The sequence below is a fragment of the Lacerta agilis genome, chromosome 11, assembly GCF_009819535.1.
Source record: "Lacerta agilis isolate rLacAgi1 chromosome 11, rLacAgi1.pri, whole genome shotgun sequence".
Taxonomy (NCBI): domain Eukaryota; kingdom Metazoa; phylum Chordata; class Lepidosauria; order Squamata; family Lacertidae; genus Lacerta; species Lacerta agilis.
Window position 1 is genome coordinate 7,136,918 of NC_046322.1, and position 20,550 is coordinate 7,157,467.

At 45.0% G+C, this 20,550-nt stretch overlaps 1 protein-coding gene across 2 annotated transcripts in view; it reads right to left on the bottom strand.

Moving 5' to 3' along the window:
• RIT2 (Ras like without CAAX 2) overlaps window positions 1-20,550 on the bottom strand; it is a 215,272-nt gene that overhangs the window by 151,989 nt on the left and 42,733 nt on the right. For both annotated transcript variants that reach the window (XM_033164610.1, XM_033164609.1), the window contains exon 2: window positions 2,180-2,236. In XM_033164610.1, coding sequence (XP_033020501.1) covers window positions 2,180-2,236 — 57 coding nt within the window. The remainder of the gene's footprint in view (window positions 1-2,179; window positions 2,237-20,550) is intronic.

Here is a 20,550-nt window from a genome sequence, read left to right on the forward strand (position 1 = left end):
CCCTACCAGGCCCCGATGATGAAGGTGGTTCTGCTAGATTGCGAACCACCTGGAAGAGTCTCCTGCTGCTGTTTTCTGCAGATGCAATAGAAACGGTGAAGAAGGTCCTCTTCGCCGTTGCTATTGCCACTTGGTAGGCTCGAAGTTGAGCTCTAGCCCGTGTCACACACTACCTTGACCACAGCTTTAAATTAAAAAAAAAAAAATGTTTTGCCCCACCCATCAACGGGCCTTAAAATAGATTCAGATACTCAGAGAAGGACTATTCCAAACCATTTCATTCAGTCTTTTATGAATGACTTGCAGTATTTCTGTTGGTCAAATTATGAGCTGCTCTGTATACAGAAATTTCATCCTTTTTTGCTACAAGTTCACACTTAGTAGGTACATCAGGATGTAGGTACATTGAGGTTGCCCTCAAGGAGCCCATGGGTGTAGTGGTGTACTTGAGGTCTTCCCCTGGTGTCAACAGAGTCTCTGACTCACCACACCACTGCCTCTTGGGTCATGCATGAGGTGGTGAGTGTTGTTACCCTGTTCTCCTTGGAAAAGTACATAGAGCTGAAGAAGGAAGTTTCAAGAGTGTCACTCTTGCCAACTTCCTCTTTAAGCCCTATGTGATTTTCAAGGCTTCTTCTATATCTGACTTAGGACATGTGACGTGTTTGCATGGGTGTGCTCTAGCTCTTTTTCTGTTTGAGGGGGAGCAAATCTGAGGGGAAGAGGGAGAGAAATTGCCAGAGCAGGTGGTGCCATTGGCACTCGCTCAACAATCCAAATGTGCCCACAGGCCTAAAAAGCCTGCCTCCCCTTGCACAAAAACACTGGATTCTGAAATACCAACCTAAAAGCTAATCTTACTGTTAGGCATCTCCCGAAATCCCCGGCCAAGTAACTGCCATTTTGAATTTTCGAAGGTTTCACAAAGTTCACATTGCAAAACTTGCCAGTTGAACCTTTGCAATATTCAGGCTGCACACGGGTGTTGGTAACAAACTGCTTTACTGAACTGGGTTATATACAGCTCTCTGGCAGGACCCTAAAAGAAGGTCTATGCTGAGAAGGAAGAACATGGAGAGTTAGTCACACACAGCAACATACCCAGGGGTTGGCCAAGGTTTGTTCCTGCCAAGGACGCAGGCCTGGGAGGTACACAAAAATTGTGCCTTTCCACTGTGGCTCAGAGTGACTAGGAGCCCATCCCCTAACACGCTCCCTGGACTGCTCCTCTACTGCCCTGGACAGCTGGGTGGTGTGTGCAGGCTCCTGTGGGTGCCTTTGCGGGGGAATCCATTCACTGGTGTGGAGCACAAAAGGTGTTGAAAAGCAAGCTTCTAAAGTTTCTGTTTTAGTGGTTAAGAGCGGCAGACTCATAATCTGGGGAACCGGGTTCGTGTCTCCGCTCTTCCACATGCAGCTGCTGGGTGACCTTGGGCTCGTCACACTTCTCTGAAGTCTCTCAGCCCCACTCACCTCACAGAGTGTTTGTTGTGGGGGAGGAAGGGAAGGGAGAATGTGAGCCGCTTTGAGACTCCTTCGGGTAGTGGAATGCGGGATATCAAATCCAAAATGATCTTCTTCTTCTTCTTCTTCTTCTTCTTCTTCTTCTTCTTCTTCTTCTGTTCCATGGTCTCTCTTGGCTTTGAAGGGTGCAAGGGAGCTTAGATATGCCTCTGCTCATACATAAAGGGACTGTGTAGTTATTTCCAACACAATGGGCATGGTTCATTTCAACCAGGGCTGCTATAGCTTTTCATCTGCATCATCAGCAGATTAATCAACTAAAAGTTGAGTTCATAAAACACTGAGAACCAATATGCTAACATGGTTATGATTATGGTCCCCTTTCCCTATTTTTCAAGGCTATTTTAGTTCCAGTGTGTTCATGGTGTACTAAACAACAAAGAAATCCTAAAGGGAGCCATTTCTTCAAACCACATGTAGTAGCTTTGGTTTATCATGCTGCAGGCAATCTTGTTCTCCCTTCAGAATTTCGAACGTGGAAATGATATTCAGGTGCCGATTTATATGCAAATGTATTTCCATTTAATTGGTTAATTAATGGGTTACTTGGATAAAGGGGATGCAATCAATGAGAAACATTTTCAGCAGTTGGAAGCCCAATTTCTCATTGCTCCATGGCCCAAAGTGCTGGAGTAACAAAGAGGGTTTAACTTACCTATGGTGGGATCATGGTAGTCGGGGAACCGGTGGCTGATAAACTGCATTGTCATCGCTGGGGAAACAGAAAGGGATGGAAATGATGCGTCAATGATTAGCAGCTGTGATTTGCAGCTCAGTAAAACCAAAACCAAGTAGTTTGCATTTATGAATAACTGAAAAAATAGAGCCCTAAGCAGGGATGGGATTTAAAAAAAAAAAAATCTCAATGGCAGATTTTTTTTTTAAAAAAAACTATTCCTGACTCACACCTTGACCTTGATAAGAAGTGAGTTATATTCCCTCCTCAGCTCTGCACTTTGTTAATATATTTGTTATTGTACACATTTGTTATCCTAAAGTGACCAGCACAGCAACATATCTCATGCATAACTTGTCCAGAATAGAAATGAAAGAAAGTTGAAGACAAAATCCTCAGCCTAATGCTTTTCATTCCTGTTTTCAGTAACCTACAATACTGTATATTGGACTAGTGATGTTATGCGGCTTAGGACCCTCGTACCTAAGGGACCGCCTCTCCTGGTATGTCCCGTGTAGGACCTTAAGGTCCTCAAATAATAATCTTTTGGAGGTCCCAAGCAACAAAGATGCTAGGTTGGCCTCAACTAGGGCCAGGGCCTTCTCAGCACTGGCCCTGACTTGGTGGAACAGTCTATCACAAGAGACCAGGGCCCTGCGGGATTTGGCATCTTTCCGCAGGGCCTGCAAGACGGAGCTGTTCCACCTGGCCTTTGGGTTGGTTTCTGTTTGATATTTATGCTTCATTCTTTTATTGGTGGGTTATTTGAAAATGAAACTGCAGTTTTAATATTGAATTTTTAAATTTGTATTTTAATCTGTTATTTTAAAATGATTGTGTTTATGTTTTTCTGTGATTTTAATTAGTGTTAGCCGCCCTGAGCTGGGAAGGGCGGGGTATAAATAAAACAAAAATAATTTATTATTATTATTATTATTATTATTATTATTATTATTATTATTATTATTATTATATGCAACCTCTGGAGCTGATTGGCTCAACTGACTGATGGGTATGATGATGTCGAATAGCCATGGATGTTCCAACTGGTCAGGGAGACAAGGGTGCCAGAATGTCTGCAGTCCAGTTTCTACCAGAAAATAGAGGAGGAGAATCATTTCTCTAGGACTGAGAACTTACACAGGCCTCAGAGTACAGGTGAAGAACCTTCTCCCCAACCCCTGCCAACCCCTATTCACTCAGGTAATCTGTTAGGGGAAAAAAGCTCACAGAGGGCAGAGTCAACACCAAAAGCCACCAACCTAATATCAGTGGGCAGGGAGTTCCAAAGTGTAGGCACTGTCACGCTGGATTCTCTGAGTTAGCAGAACAAACACCATATGACATTTGGAAAAGAACCAGTTCTGCAGTATATTAATAGTTTTGGTTTGTTACTATAATGATAATAAATTAAAGACCTTAAAAATAGACATGCAGAAATCTTGCCTTCAACGGACGTCACAGCGAAAAGCAAGTATAGTCTATTTTTCAAGGACTTTGTTTCCTGATGTTGGACTAGATGGGCCTTTGGGCCTGATTCAAAATCATTCTTCTTATGTTCTTAGATTCAGTTTTTGCTAAGCATATTATTGACTTGTCTACCTTCCCTTAACTAAAATATTAGTTAATTTCATCTTTTTTTCCCAAATGCATGGAAATCCCAATCACTCTTGTGTGGTACAGTCCATTCTATCACCGTGCAGAACCTACCATTCATTCATTCCTCTGCATGCCTCAGATGCCAGGAGGGCAAGACTATGAATATACAAGACTGTCGCTGCCTACTCACATCATTCAAAATGCATCTCATCTGTCTTCTTAGCTTTATTGCTGTCCCTTGTAGCACAACCCACCCCCTTGCAATCAATAAAAATCCAGGTAGCATGGAGTGCTCACAAAGAGCGCGTCGTTCAGCCTTTTGGTAGCCATCATTTATTATATATATGCACACGGTTATTGCGCCAAGTCTTTCTGATAGGAAATCAATGGGCAGGAGAAGAATCATCGCAAACTGCAGAGAAGTCCATCAGAAAGTTAAGGCATGAACTCCCACCTGGCTGCCCACGAGCACATTTGATACATTTTCTAAAAGTGAAGGGAACGCAACAGGGATTTCAACACTGGAGCGTCCCCAAAGTCGGTAGCTGTGATTGTTTAGAAGATCTCAAAGCTATGGTGTCTGGGAGGCGAAAGCAGTCAGGATCCCAAAGCATTTTGTGCATTTTTAATAATAATAATAATAATAATAATAATAATAATAATAATAATAAACACCACTGGATTGTGCAGTTTATTTTATTTTATTTTAATGTTTCCAGGCTGCCTTTCTGAGCAAAGCCCTCCCGATATGGCTTGCAGGGCAGGGAGAGCAAGCGAAAAGCAGCTACAATATTCAGTAAAATACAATTCAATGAAACACCACAATTTTAAATGGCAGTTAAAAAAATATCTATCCTGCAATCCGGCTCAATGTGGTGTGTTTTTTGTGTGTATGTGTTTCTTTTTAACCAATCAAACCATCAGGAAATACATGATTAAAAACCAGTAGTAATATAGCCATTTAATAATCAGAAATTCACAGCTGAAAGTAACTCAAAACTATTGATTTTTTGAGAGACGTTTAAAAGGGGATTCTAACAGCTTAGAAGGCAGCTGTCTGAGGAATAACTGTCCTGTCCTCCTGGCCTAGACACTGTCACGGCTCTGCTAGTGGATCTAATCTGGGGGTGGGAAGGAGAAGAGTTGCTGTTATTTCTCAAGGGAAAACAATCAGAACCATAACTGGCCACTGGGTGCAACATTATGACCAGTTGCGTTTGAAATTGCTTTCCCCTCCTCCCTTCATTTCCTATTTCCTTGTGTGTCTTGCCTTCTTAGATGGTGAGCCTGAAGGCAGGGACAAACTTAGAAACAGTTTATGTATGCCCTTCTGAGAGGCTATCGGGCTAAAGGGTGACTACTGCAATGAATAAATATATCCCTGAACTGTACAAGGGGCAACTGTAACTCCTTTCAGAGAGGAGCACAAATATGGGGCCACCACTGAGAAGACCTGTCCCTTATATTCGAGGCATTAATTCGCACATAAAAGCATTCTCTTCTTTTTTAAAATATAAATATAAGAAAAATTGTGACCATCGAAAACTACACAAAAGCAAAAGCTGATCCATTCTTACTACAACATGGACTAGATAAAAACTAGATTTCCCCATTTTTGATATACTATAATTAAATTATTAATATAATGCTGCAAAATTGCATATGATGCACTAGAATGTTTTTTTTTACAATGCAACCAATTTACTGTGAATTCATCCAATCTATGATTTCTTTATTCCATTCTAATCAAATGTGTTAGTTTTTACCATTAAATCTGATACAAAGGATCCAAATAACCCCATTGAAATATTTCTTCAAGGGGTGGGGGGTTGTTTTGCCCAAAAAGAGTGCATTAACTCTTATCTATGTTCTAAATCCAGAACACTGTACACCATTCTGGAAACCCATTTACATGTCTGTATGTACTTTGGTCACCTCATGAGAAGAGAAGACTCCCTGGAAAAGACCCTGATGTTGGGAAAGATGGAAGGCACAAGAAGGGGACAACAGAGAATGAGATGGTTGGACAGTGTTCTCGAAGCTACTAACATGAGTTTGGCCAAACTGTGGGAGGCAGTGGAAGACAGGAGTGCCTGGAGTGCTCTGGTCCATGGGGTCACGAAGAGTCAGACACGACTGAACGACTGAACAACAACAAAAATGTACACATGCATCCTATCCCCGAATAACAGATACTATGGACATAATGGGCTGGGTCTCCACACCCTTTATGTGGGCTTCCCAAAGGCAACTTGAACACTACTCCTGAAAATAGGATGGTGGATTTGACTGATGCTTAGATTCTGATTGTTGCAGGTAGTTCACACATAATTCCTTAACAGATAAACATACATGGCTGGACTTTCATTTCCACATTTGCAGCATAACATTTTGCAACTTCGTGGCAACTGAAATTCCTTGCACATTGTGCCATGAAATTGCCACAGGAACAAATTGAGAAGTGTGCTTCTGTAATGGACAACAACCAAAAGATTGGGGGAATTAACCTAGCACATGTTTCACTGCTGAGCTACCGGTATTCCCCATTCACCCTGCAATACAACAGAAGGAAGGATTGTTCACAAATGAATGGGACTGAAAAAAATGCTAAAGATGTCTTCTTCTTCTTCTTCTTCTTCTTCTTCTTCTTCTTCTTCTTCTCCCATACTGAATGCTTCTTCTCATTTGCATGGAAGACTTGTGGTGTTCTTGTTGCATAATCTGAAGGGAGGAAGCTAATTGTTTCAGATATTTGAGACAACCGGCAAATCACGGGCAGTACAAGGGTTAAAGAAGTCACCCAATCGTCTCAAACAACTATCTTTCTATTTTTTATTGAGCAGCTTGAAATTAAATCATGCCGTCGTAACAGAGAGTTCTTCAAAACCTTATCAAATATTCATTAAATATCTATATGATGACTTGCAATTCAAGATTTTAGGGAATAATGACAACAATTCAATTGGAATATTCTTTTTTCTCCCTTTGGTACAATAAACATACCATTCATTATAGTCGTTCTCCTCTGCATCTTTATGTATTTATTTCAATTCCAGACTTACCCATGTATTTCATTTACTCATTCTCATTTAAAAGCCTCATTTTAATACAGCTGCCTCTTCTGCTGCATATATAATTCAGAGATAACTGTCCCTAATTTATACATAGGTGCAGTTTTGGACAGGATTTTAATATTCTGATGAAACCAAAAAGCATGTCATCAGCAACAGATTCGTCTATTACTATAGTATCAAACTGCAGACAGAGATCAATGCCATGCCCTCCTACCAGACAGTCATTTTCTCTCTTTATTTTGTTTTTGCTTAAAAAGAACATAGACAGCCTTGTCTGATCTGAGCAAAAGCCCATGTGCTCTTGGGCACATGGGGGGGGGGGTGCCCAGGGGCAGGGCAAACCACCCATAAGGATGGGGCGAACCATCCATAGGGACAGGGTGCGGTGTCCATAGGGGTGGGGCACACGGCGCCCATAGGGACTGAACGGGGCACACCCTGTCCCGTCCCGTCCCTATAGGTGCTGTGGCGCACTCCATCTCTATGGATGCCCCGTGCCCCATCCCCTATGGGCATCACACACTATGGGGTGTGCGGTGCCCATAGGGACGAGATGGGGTGTGTGGCGCCCATAGGGATGGGCATACAGTGGGGCCTCAGCTGCCCTACAGCCGGGGGGAGGCAGCGGGCAGACAGCACAGAGCCTGCAGGCGCCAAGACGCGTGGCTTGTGCACTCTGCAGGCCTCGCAGTGATGAATGCTGCCTGCCATTTTGTCACACCGCATCAGGGTGATACCCGGGGTGGACTGTACGGTCCGCACCCCCCTCCGCACCCCCCTCCTGCATCAAACCTGTGGTCAGGGGTCACAGTGGTGGGCTATTCACTGGCAGAGCCTAGAGGAAAGTCCTGAAATGGTGTGATCTGAGCATGGGGCTGAGATGGTCAGTGATCTGCTAGATCCCAAACCAGTCACTCTGCCATTGCAGAGTCTGGAGCTGGTGCACTGGGATCAAGCCCAAAAGTTCTGCTCACAAAACTTCCCACCCAGGCAACATCCCGGCACTACCATCTGACATCACTGCAGAAATCTGGGAGGTTGGGAGAAACAGATTATAATCTAAGGCCTAGGTGCATCCCAAATAGTGACATATCCCCCAACCTTTTAAGAGGGCAAATCAAGACAAGCCACCCTCCCACTGACCCCGTCGCTCGCTTGGCCACTCACCCCTCCCCCTCTGCTCCCACCTTTGTCTGCTGGCATCTGCTCGCTGGCCTCCTCCTCCTGCACTGCCTCAGGAGATGCTCCACCAGCCAAGAGCAGTCTAGAGAAAGGCACATATTTCTCCTCCTCCTCTGCCAACGCTGAAGACATACTTCTGGAAGCCAGCTTCTGGAAGCCCCATGACAAAAGGAGGAAGAGTGGCAAGGTCAAGGTAATCCCCCCAGGAGCGCAGGAAGGGGGTGTGGTGGGTGTGGTTCGCCCTGGGTGTCACCACTGAGGGGGGTGATAAAATGTCGGGCGGCACTCTCCGTGGGGACTGCAGCGCGCCCAAGAGAGACGCGGTGGCTTGGGCGCACACAGGCTCCATGCTGCCCCAAACAGTCTGCCTGCTGCCCCCCTCCAGCTGTAGGGTGGCTGGGAGGCAGGCAGACTCCGGAGGCCCTGTGGTGCACCCCGCAACGACCTGAGCAGCTTCTTCTGCCACTGGACCCCCCCATTTTTTTGGTCCTGCACTCTGGTGTGAGCCAACTGACTTGCGCTGCAGCACAGAACCCCAAATGCCCATCTTCTGGTCCCACATTCTGCCACAGCCAGAGAAAAGGAGCCAAAATGGGATACTCCGAATTAGAAGCTGGGGTGGTCTGTCAATATGGGATGTCCCACTTAAAACGGCACACTTGGAGGGTATGTAGTGATGCAAGTACAACACTTCTCGGGGGGAGGGGACACACCACCAAACCAAGCTTGCCCACACTCCCTGCCACCCGGGTGAGAGTCATGTGCGTGTTGCCCAACAGAACTGGCCCTATTTTGAGCCTCGATGAGGCAGCTGCTTCGGTGGCAGAGGTCGGAAGGAGGGCAGGTTTTTCTCATTTTCTGTGGTGAGACTGGAGGTTTATTTGCTGCTGGTTTTGTATGCTTTCCTTCTAATAAACTGAGCACAGGAACACCTCCAGGATCGCTGAATAAGCTGCCTTTCTCACTGCTAGAAGTTATCGCTTCCTGTTCTATTTTTATACAGTAGGCTAGTTTCTTCACACTCGCGCATCACTGTCTATCCTCCATTCAGGCAAGCGAGAAGCATTAGGCACTCAAATACACATTTAAGTCAAAAACACTCACGGAGGATGCAGAACAGACAGGTCTGAAAGGCTGAATCTTGTCCCAGGGACTTATATTCCCTGACACCAGACGCAGCCTTTCAAACTACAATTCCCAGGATTCTGAGGGGAGACTCCATTTGCTGGTTCACCTCAGGCAGTGAAATGTATGTATTGGGCAGGCCCTGTTCCCCTCAGAGCCTGGCCTACAATTCCCGTATCCAGACTGACGGGGAGAGACTTCTTTAAACAGTTATCCTTGCGGAGCTGCTATGAATTTATAATGAGGCCCCTTAACATTTATATTTGCCTCCAACACAGGTGCAATCATTTATTAACATGGCAATAAATGTTTAATCTTGTTCATCTTTTCGATCAGCCGGTTAACCCTCCACACTCCAAGAAATGATCCGGGAAGAGGGGGGGGGAGGCTGCAAATCATGTCACGTTAAGTCTAAATTGAAATTTTAAAATTAAAAAAATGCTCTGCCAGCCTGACCATTCCACATACATGCATACATACAGGGTGGAGTCTGGTTGAACATCTCATGAATGGATGTCACCTGGAAGACCTGGAGGATATATGAATGAGCAAGAAAAGAAGGACTTAGAATCATAGAATCATAGAGTTGGAAGAGACCACAAGGGCCATCCAGTCCAACCCCCTGCCAAGCAGGAAACACCATCAAAGCATTCCTGACAGATGGCTGTCAAGCCTCTGCTTAAAGACCTCCAAAGAAGGAGACTCCACCACACTCCTTGGCAGCAAATTCCACTGTCGGACAGCTCTTACTGTCAGGAAGTTCTTCCTAATGTTTAGGTGGAATCTTCTTTCTTGTAGTTTGAATCCATTGCCCCGTGTCCGCTTCTCTGGAGCAGCAGAAAACAACCTTTCTCCCTCCTCTATATGACATCCTTTTATATATTTGAACATGGCTATCAGATCACCCCTTAACCTTCTCTTCTCCAGGCTAAACATACCCAGCTCCCTAAGCCGTTCCTCATAAGGCATCGTTTCCAGGCCTTTGACCATTTTGGTTGCCCTCCTCTGGACACGTTCCAGCTTGTCAGTATCCTTCTTGAACTGTGGTGCCCAGAACTGTACACAGTATTCCAGGTGAGGTCTGACCAGAGCAGAATATAGTGGTACTATTACTTCCCTTGATCTAGATGCTATACTCCTATTGATGCAGCCCAGAATTGCATTGGCTTTTTTAGCTGCAGCCCATAATTGCATTGGCTTTTTTACTTCTTCACATGTGGCAGAATTAACTGACAGATTCCAGGAGTGTTAGAGGGGTGCCAGGGAAGATCAACCAAGGCACTGATCAGGTTGGTTTTTCATCACCTCCTCAAACAACTGCCCGTTTTGTAGACTCTCAGGAGAGCAGCGATGAGGGACTAATGCCCCATGGGCCAAAATAGGTCCACCGCAATTGCTAGTGGGATAATACAGACACAAAACAGCATGGTGCAGTGGTTAAGAGCAGTGGACTCGTACTCTGGTGAACCGGGTTCGCTTCCCCGCTCCTCCACATGCAGCTGCTGGGCGACCTTGGGCTAGTCACACTTCTCTGAAGTCTCTCAGCCTCACTCACCTCAAACAGTGTTTGTTGTGAGGGAGGAAGGGAAAGGAGATGGTTAGCCACTTTGAGACTCCTTAAGGGGAGTGAAAGGTAGGATATCAGGTCAAAACTCCTCCTCCCCCCGCCTCCTCCTCTTCTCAATCACCTTGCATCTATAAGTTGTTTTTTCTCTGCAGAGGAGCCAGGCTGCAATTATTTCCATTTAGGACAATGGAAGAAAATGGGTTACTTGCATTTCAAGAGTCTAGGGGTACAGAGGGCAATGCCAACAGAGCTACTAAGCAGAAGAAAACTGTGGCTCATAATTTAAAAGACTCATAAACCATCCGCTTGTTTCTTGTTGCAAAAGAGAGAACCGAGATTAATCTTGGCCTGGACCTCTGGATTCTGAAAACTGGGGAAAGATTGCTGCTGTGGTGACTAGGGCTTGTACAAGCTCTGCCACAATGCCCCTTGGTGTGAAGAAAGGATGAAGTTGCACCATTCCAGTGGCTCTGAGTCGAGAGTGTACATGGATAAGACCCCGTATCAGGATGAGAATGATGGTTGTGGAATCTAGATTAAGGTAGGTAGTCGTGTTGGTCTGATGCAGTAGAAATATATATATATTGACCAGTAGCACCTTAGAAACCGACTAAGTTTATTCTTGGTATGAGCTTTCGTGTGCATGCACACTTCTTCAGATACATTGAAACAGAAGTCACCAGACCTTTATATATAGTGAGAGGGTGGGAAGCGGTATTACTCAGAAGGGTGGTGGGAATGGGTGATTGGCTGATAGGTGTGGTAAACTTGTTGACGACTGTTAACGACTTGCAACAGGAAAAAGCAAGGGGTGAGATGGCCAAAAATAGCTTTATCGTGTTTAATGAGATAAGAATCCAATGTCTCTATTCAGACCAAGTCTCTCCATGGTTTTAAGTTTGGCAGTAAATTGCAATTCAGCATTATGGAATCTGTGATCCAATGCAACAGTTGTGCTACTGGAAGCTTGTTGAGCCACCAGTTGTGCAACCAATTGTGCAACAGGAAGTATCAGGGCTACAACAATTGATTTGCACAATCAGTCACGGAAACCTTGCTGGCTTGCTGCGTCTTTTCTTGCTGAAGCCATTTCACTAGCACAGCTGGTACACTAGAAAGAGATTTTAAATTAGTCCTACATTGAATTCCTCCCCCTAATGCTTTAATATCAGTTGATTCAATTTCACACTTTATTTCCCAGTGTAATCACGGTACCCCATTTTCCTCCTTGCACAGACTTATACTGTCCCTTCCTCAAGACTCATTTATGTATAAAGTGCTTTTGATTTCCCCCTTTGATATTATTTGTAGATCATGCTTGCATCTCTCATGAACTGAAATGCTTTCACCAGTCTTCTGCTGATATATATTGCAGTCGTACCTCAGGCTACGTACGCTTCGGGTTGCGTACTTTTCAGGTTACGAACTCCCATAACCCGGAGGTGTAACCTGCCCTGCACACAATCCATGCATGCGCAAAGTGCGTTTTCCGGGTTACGTACAGCAACACGGAACCAATTAAGCATGTAACCCGAGTTATGACTGTATAAATATACATGGTTCTTTCCCCCAAAAAAACCTGATTTAGGCCTCTGGTTGTACCAGTCACAACCTTTCTCTCCCTCTGGGGCAATTTAAAGATCTCCATTTCAGATGGTTGCTGAGGAAATGCAATTAGCAGAGCTGTCAACCTTCCTTTTTTGCATTGGGAAATGGCCATAGCTGTCAACTTTCCCTTTTTTTGCAATGGGAAACTACACTGGAATAAGGGAATTTCCCGCAAAAAAAAGGGAAAGTTGACAGCTATGGCAATTAGGCAGCAGGGCGGTGGAGTCTTATTGTCCAGTTCACCTACTGATCTCTGAGAGGTACCATTATGTTCTTAAAGGCCATCGCTGATCAAAACGACCTTGTTTTATTTCTCCGGAGACAAGCCCACGGCAGCAGCAATATGGTGACCTCTAACACCATAAAGCACTTTTAGATCAATATAGATTAAATGCTATTTTCTACAAGATTTCCCCCTCCCTCCCTGTTCTGACCTGCAAAGAGGTCTCATTTAGACATCACTAGCCAGTGGAATCCTGCTTAGCTGATGAAATCCAATGAAATGAGTAGCAATTACCCCATAAAAGGGGCTCAGTGGGAGCAAATTATTAAACTCTTTTCTCTGTTGGCAAAGAATTGGTTAGATATTTATCCATGCCATGGCCTCTCAGCTTGACAACCCCCCCCCCCAGCCGTAGAAAAGGAGAATGGCCAAAAACGAATGAAGAGCAAGATAAGGAACAGATCCCAGCTTCAGCCACCAAACTTCAGTCAATGTATTTCAGGCTCAGAACGGATTATATACATCAAATATCCATTTGAAAATCAGACTGAAGGGCAGGTGCGTTCACAAATGCATGGAGAGCTGGTTCCAGTGGTTTTGAGATGGCTTGAGGTGGCTGTTGTGTTTAGCTTCTCTTTGTGAGCCTCCTGTCTGGACATCTGGTTGATCACTGCAAGAAGAGAACGCTGGACTAGACGGGCCTTTGGTTTTCCTTAAGTTCCCAAGGTAAATCTGTGGCAGAAATGGGTTTCACATTGGAAGCACCTCTCCAGTTCCCAATGCCATTTGAACTTGTTGTGTGAACGGAGGATGATCAAGAGGGTATTCACCAAGTCAGGTTTATAGTCTATCCCCATCTGGCACAGTCTGACTGGCAAGGACACCCCACCCCAAAAGGTATGGGATAGAGATCTTCCTCTGCCGCTTTTCCTATGACCTCAGCAGATAAGAGTATAGCGTCTAGATCAAGGGAGGTAATAGTACCACTGTATTCCGCTCTGGTCAGACCTCACCTAGAATACTGTGTCCAGTTCTGGGCACCACAGTTCAAGAAGGATACTGACAAGCTGGAACGTGTCCAAAAGAGGGCAACCAAAATGGTCAAAGGCCTGGAAACAATGCCTTATAAGGAACAGCTTGGGGAGCTGGGTATGTTAAGCCTGGAGAAGAGAAGGTTAAGGGGTGATATGATAGCCATGTTCAAATATATAAAAGGATGTCATATAGAGGAGGGTGAAAGGTTGTTTTCTGCTGCTCCAGAGAAGCGGACACGGGGCAATGGATTCAAACTACAAGAAAGAAGATTCCACCTAAACATTAGGAAGAACTTCCTGACAGTGATAGCTGTTCGGCAGTGGGATTTGCTGCCAAGGAGTGTGGTGGAGTCTCCTTCTTTGGAGGTCTTTAAGCAGAGGCTTGACAGCCATCTGTCAGGAATGCTTTGATGGTGTTTCCTGCTTGGCAAGGAGTTGGACTGGACGGCCCTTGTGGTCTCTTCCAACTCTATGATTCTATGATTCTATAATTCTATGCTAAGGGTTCTTGGGCATGCCTGCCATAAGAACATCAGAAGAGCCCTGATAGATCTAGTCCAGCATCCTGATCCCATAGTGACTAACCAGATGCTGGTGGGAAACCCCATGGAGGACCCGAGCACAAGAGCACTCTCTCATTCTGTGGCTTACAGCAACTGGTATTCAGAAGCATTTCTGCTTTTGACTATGGAGGCAGAGCATGGCCATAATGTCTTGTAGTCATTATTATCCTTCTCCTCCAGGAATTTGTCCTCTCCACATCCTCCACCGCTGCTGCCGCCACTGTTAACAGCACCATTCTGCTAAACTGCTATGGTGCTGATGCAGAGAGGAAATCGGATGCCAAGAATTTACCTAAATGGGTGGTCCTCAGGGCTGAAAAGCAATATCCAAATGCTTTACTAACAGTCATTTTAAAATAATGTAATGGCCACAAGTTGAAGGCTCTGAGGATCTCCATCTGGGGACCATGGCAGTAACTCGTCTTGTCCACAATGCATCTGGGTAGCTTTTTCAGAGCACCAGGTGCTTCTGATTTGCATTCAGCACTGCAATTGGCCCGGAGGTGGTATTGCATCTATCAGTGCTGCAGGGATCAGGTGAAAGAAGGGGCCAATGAGATTCCACCTGGCCTTGTAAATGTTTCTTACCCAGATCTCTGCTCTCAGTACAATCTCTTCAGGCACATTCTAAGCTCAGGCTTCCCTCTCCTCTGCTCAACTAACAATTTTCTTCCAGACAACCAGCTTGAGCAATGAGAAATTATGAGTCTGATCATCTTTAAAAAGATTTTTTTTTAAAAAAAAAAAATCTGTTCATTCCAGGTTTAAAAAAGAAACCTCTAATTTTCTAAATGCTGACATGATTCCATATAATAAGATCTCAATATTCTCTGAATAGATGTATTACTGTTTGGGAGAAATGGTAAATAAATCCTTTTCAGATAACGCAAGTCGTTCCATAGTCTCCCGAGCTTTCTCCCACATAAAATTACACCCTTGACTTCAAGCAGTGATGAAACAGCTGTGACAGGAGTTGACGAACTCTGCAAATGGAGCAGAGTTGCAACATGCACTCTGCAGGGTTGGAGACATAATGGGAAGGCATAGAAAAACCAGAGCGTACTGGTCAGGTAAAGAAATCAAACTTCTGCTTAGACTACTTAGACTGCTCCTCTGACCTATTGCAACATCTGTCAAAACTGGATGAATGGGAAAGCAAGAGAAGGTCTGCAGGATCAAATGAACAAGTTTGGGCTACCAGAAGGCCAGAATCTTGATAGAAGTATGTGATTAGCTGTGATTCCTGCCTTGTAAGGGGTTGGACTAGATGACCTGTTGGGTCCCTTCCAACTCTACGAGACTATGGGATTAAGGACCACATTTAAGCCTTTTGCTCCTTAAGGTCTGCAGGGTGGGCATTCCTCTGTTTACCTCTGACAGTGGGGAAAGAGGTGTTTCTGGAACTGAACTCTGACTGTGATCATTCTAGGAGGTGAAGTTTCTTAAGGGTGCTGAGACTTGTATTCAGGAGTATACCTAGGGGTTGACTAGGTTGGCCCCTGCCAAGGGTGCAGCCCCAGCAGGGTGCAAAAACCATGCCTCTCCACTCTGACTCGGAGTAGCTAGGAGCCCGCCAGCCTGTGCATTCCATGGACCACTTCTCCCCAGCTCTGGGTGGCCAGGCTTGAGCGGAAGAATTTGGTCACTGGTGTGGGCCATCATAGTAGCCCTGCAGGGCCCCCTTCCCAGTTGGCTAAGGATGCTATTAGAAGAGTGAGCCGAGCTTCCAGTGGGACTTGGAGGGGGGGAACAGAGGCGGGGCAGCAAGAGTTTCAGGAAGAAGAAAAAGGGAGGGAGGGAGAAGGGAAAGCAGTGGATGGAGGGAAAGAGAGAGGGAGGCAGGAAGACGGGCAGGCAGGAAGGCAGATGGATCAATGGAGAAGGATGGAGAAAGAGGTGGAGCAGAGCAGACATGACTCTGATGACCACAGAAGGAGTCACTGGAGGAGCACAAAAGGCAACAAGCTTTTTGATTTTCTGGCCCGTGGCCTCTGCCAGCTTTGGAGGTGCCGATACAGCTCCTTGCCCCTTGGCAAGGGAGCCAAAGTGTGCCTCTGATTTTATTCCTCTCCCAGAGCTACACTTCCCAGTGGGGATTAAGAATCAATGCCTCTTCCCAGGGAACTCTGAGAATCGTAGCTCTCTGGGGGGAATTAGGGTCTCCTAACAACTCTCAGAACCTTTAACAAACTACAGGTCCCAGAATTCTTTGGGGAAGCCATGGTTGTTCAAAACTGTATCATTGTGCTTTAAATGTATGTCGTGAATTTGGCTCCACTGTGGACTGGTACTGGGGCGACCCAGGTTCTAATCCTCATTCCACCTTGAAGATCACTGGGTATTCTTGAAACAGTCATGATCTCTCAGCCTGACATACCAACATCCCACTTTCCACCACTGGTACCATGAGGTCCCTGGTGGCAGCAGCAAGGAGTTAAGATATCCCTCCATTTCAAATGCTTTGGCTGGTGAGCTTCACTTTGATCTTCTGATAATAACAACAGGAAAACAGTGTGCTTGTTTTACCCAAGCATATAATTAATCAAAAAGACAAAAACTTCCTTGATTTATTTATTTTTATTCCTTTTACATTCTCTGTGCTTATTTAACTTATATGCAGAATTCATCATGCAAAATGCTGGACCGTATGAATCCCAAGCCGGAATTAAGATTGCTGGAAGAAATATCAACAACCTCAGATATGCTGATGACACAACCTTGATGGCAGAAAGTGAGGAGGAATCGAAGAACATTCTAATGAGGGTGAAAGAGGAGAGCGCAAAATATGGTCTGAAGCTCAACATCAAAAAAACTAAGATCATGGCTACTGGTCCCATCACCTCCTGGCAAATATAAGGGGAAGAAATGGAGGCAGTGAGAGATTTTGCTTTCTTGGGCTCCATGATCACTGCAGATGGTAACAGCAGTCATGAAATTAGAAGACACCTGCTTCTTGGGGGAAAAGCAATGACAAACCTACACAGCATCTTAAAAAGCAGAGACATCACCTTGCCGACAAAGGTCCATACAGTTAAAGCTATGGTTTTCCCAGTAGTGATGGTATGGGAGTGAGAGCTGGACCATAAAGAAGGCTGATCACTGAAGAATTGATGCTTTTGAATTATGGTGCTGGAGGAGACTCTTGAGAATCCCCGTGGACTGCAAGAAGATCAAACCTATCCATTCTGAAGGAAATCAGCCCTGAGTGCTCACTGGAAGGACAGATCCTGAAGCTGAGGCTCCAAAACTTTGGCCACCTCATGAGAAGAGAAGACTCCCTGGAAAAGACACTGATATTGGGAAGGATGGAGGGCACAAGGAGGAGGAGACGACAGAGGACGAGATGGTTGGACAGTGTTCTCGAAGGTACTAACATGAGTTTGACCAAACTGTGGGAGGCAGTGGCACACAGGAGTGCCTGCCATGCTCTGGTCCATGGGGTCACAAAGAGTTGGATACGACTAAACGACTAGACAACAACAACTGTGGGGAAGAATAGAGCATTGCAGCATCCAGGGACAGGAGGGGGACTCTATTAACAGCACCTATTGGTGAAAAAGTTTGTATTGGGGCATTCAAGCAATGAGACTAGGGACATTATGAATACAGAAGAGTGTCCCTACTTTCCACTGTGAAATGTTGGAAACTATGCATTAGCTACTGGGATTTTTATTTTATTTTTTAATCCTGATGAAGAGCTCCTATGAAATTTATGGTTCAGATAAAATAAAATAGCTACTTATCCCTTTATCCTCTCCATTCTGCTCCCAACAAAAGGGTGCTCACATTGCCTTGCAGATGTGTGCGCTCTGTTTGGATGAAATATTGACAAAAGAAACAATGGTTGAATGTATTCTAGGGTGAGAGGGAGTGCTTCAAGCACCATGGAGGTGATTCATTGTAGCTTTTATGTGTGGCTGAAAAGGTCAGAAATCTACAAATGCTGAAATAATAATAATAAAAGGTTAGTGGGTTTTTTTAAATCTTTTATCCCCCCCCCCCTTGATGGAATCGACACATTATTCAATTTTGTACCCTTTATATGCATCAAAATATAAATTAAATGTGCATGATCCAGCCAATGTTAAGTACTTTATAGTCCTCCTTTCCATGAGAAAGTCCTAAGCATGCAATTATATCTCCCAGTATAAATCAATTGACAAACAGCTGTGCCCCTCCCAATTTTGCATGCATTTGACAGAGGGAGTACAATTGTCATTTTCTACCATAATATCTAGTTCCATCCTCGAGCACCAAATAAAAGGGAGAAGTATCCTGTGTCTGTTTTAAGTCTTCCTATTTCCACAATTCCACTCTTGACAAAGAAAGTGATTTGTTCTTCTAACTCCAAATTTATCATCTAAGGCATTCAGGTCCTTAGTCCTAGATATGCCTCATGTTTAATTTTCCAAATCGTGGATCCCTCTGGAAGTATCTTTGCAACTCATGGTAGCTCACGAGGTGATGTGTTAGATTCTCAAATGCTTCCCCGCCCCATGCATTTATTGAAAAAATGCTGAAGGCAAGACTCCCTAGGCAAAAAAACAGAACTGAAGAGACAACATGTTGCATTTCAATATCCCGACCCCTCCCGTGGTGAAATGAAGACACAGGACTCAATAAGTAAGGTTAATGGGCATGAAAAGGCCACAACTTTATTGGTTACGGATGTTGATCAGTATTGGCTTAGGCACTGGAACTAACCGACTATATCCTTCTCCAGCACGTCATGCTGGCAGTCCGGGAAGGGTTAACCACCAATGGAAAAGCCCCTGCTGCTGCACATCAGCTAGGGACTCACCCGATGGTCACCGATATGGGGCGTGCCTTTGGCCCTCACCTACCATGGCTTCGGACAGGGCCACGCCCCCCCGGACTCATTTAATGAAGTTGTTGTTGTTGTTGTTCAGTCGTTCAGTCGTGTCCGACTTTTCGTGACCCCATGGACCAGAGCATGCCAGGCACGCCTATCCTTCACTGCCTCTCGCAGTTTGGCCAAACTCATGTTAGTAGCTTCAAGAACACTGTCCAACCATCTCATCCTCTGTCGTCCCCTTCTCCTTGTGCCCTCCATCTTTCCCAACATCAGGGTCTTTTCTAGGGAGTCTTCTCTTCTCATGAGGTGGCCAAAGTACTGGAGCCTCAACTTCAGGATCTGTCCTTCTAGTGAGCACTCAGGGCTGATTTCCTTCAAAATGGATAGGTTTGATCTTCTTGCAGTCCACGGGACTCTCAAGAGTCTCCTCCAGCACCATAATGAAGTACCCTTCAGCATTTGGGGGAGGTGATGGCCCAACCTCCCTCCCACCTTCAGTCTTCCCGAGATAATCCAATGCCTAACCGCCAAGACCAAAGTTGTGACAAATTGCTACGAGGTAGGCGAAAAACACCAGGCAACAGCCACTTTGCCAAGTGGGAAAATTCCTACCAGGCCCCTCAACGGCGACCAACCGTGGTCCATAGCAAGGTCAGGAAGAAAAGCTGCCTAAAGGTAGGGTGGGTGGGGAAAACAAGTCAGCTGGGAGCAGGAAGCAGGAGGCTGAGCCCTGGCCACACGCTCATTTAAATGCAACAAGCCACACCCTTCAGCCACACCGATTGGTCGGCCAGCCAGGCACCGCGCCCGGGGCTCAGCCAATGGCGACAGGGGATGGAGCCATCCCCTGCGCATGTGAAGGACTCATGATGCCTGCGACCCCTCCTCCTTTCTATGGGCGGAAGGGGCTTTATCCAGCCACTGCTCATTTTGGTGTGAAAGGAAAGTATGGTCCCATGGCCCTTACGATATTTTTTACTTTGTACAGAGAGGGGTGAGAGTCACTTGAAAGGCAGCATGGGAGGTTGAAGTGCCAACATGGTGCCTGGCAGGGGCATAGCAAGGGGGTGGGGGGCAAGCCGACCCGTGTTCCATAATGGAGGGGGTGCCAGATTATCAAGGAACAATTTTATTTTTTTGAAAAAAATATTTTTGGTTGGGTTTTTTTGAAAATTTCTTTTGAATTTTTTTTTAATTCCTGCTCCGAAGCTCTTATCTTACTATACTAGGAATTATATAGCTATATATGAAATTTCATGAATATTGGTTAATATCTTAACCCTCCGCCACCAAAATAGCTGTTCACTTGGCTGTTTTCCTATGTCATGAAGGCTGAAATTTCAGTTCAGTGGAGCACTTACTGCTCCCAACCCTAACCCTGTGGAAAGCCATCTAATTAGACTTTAATTTGATTTTGAGATGTTTTAAGGAGGTAATTTAATTAGTGTTTGATTTTATACCAATGTTATGTATCTGATGTTAGCCACTCTGAGCCTGACTTCAGCCGGGGAGGGTGGGATATATATATATAAAGTTTTTTTTAATTATTATTATTACTT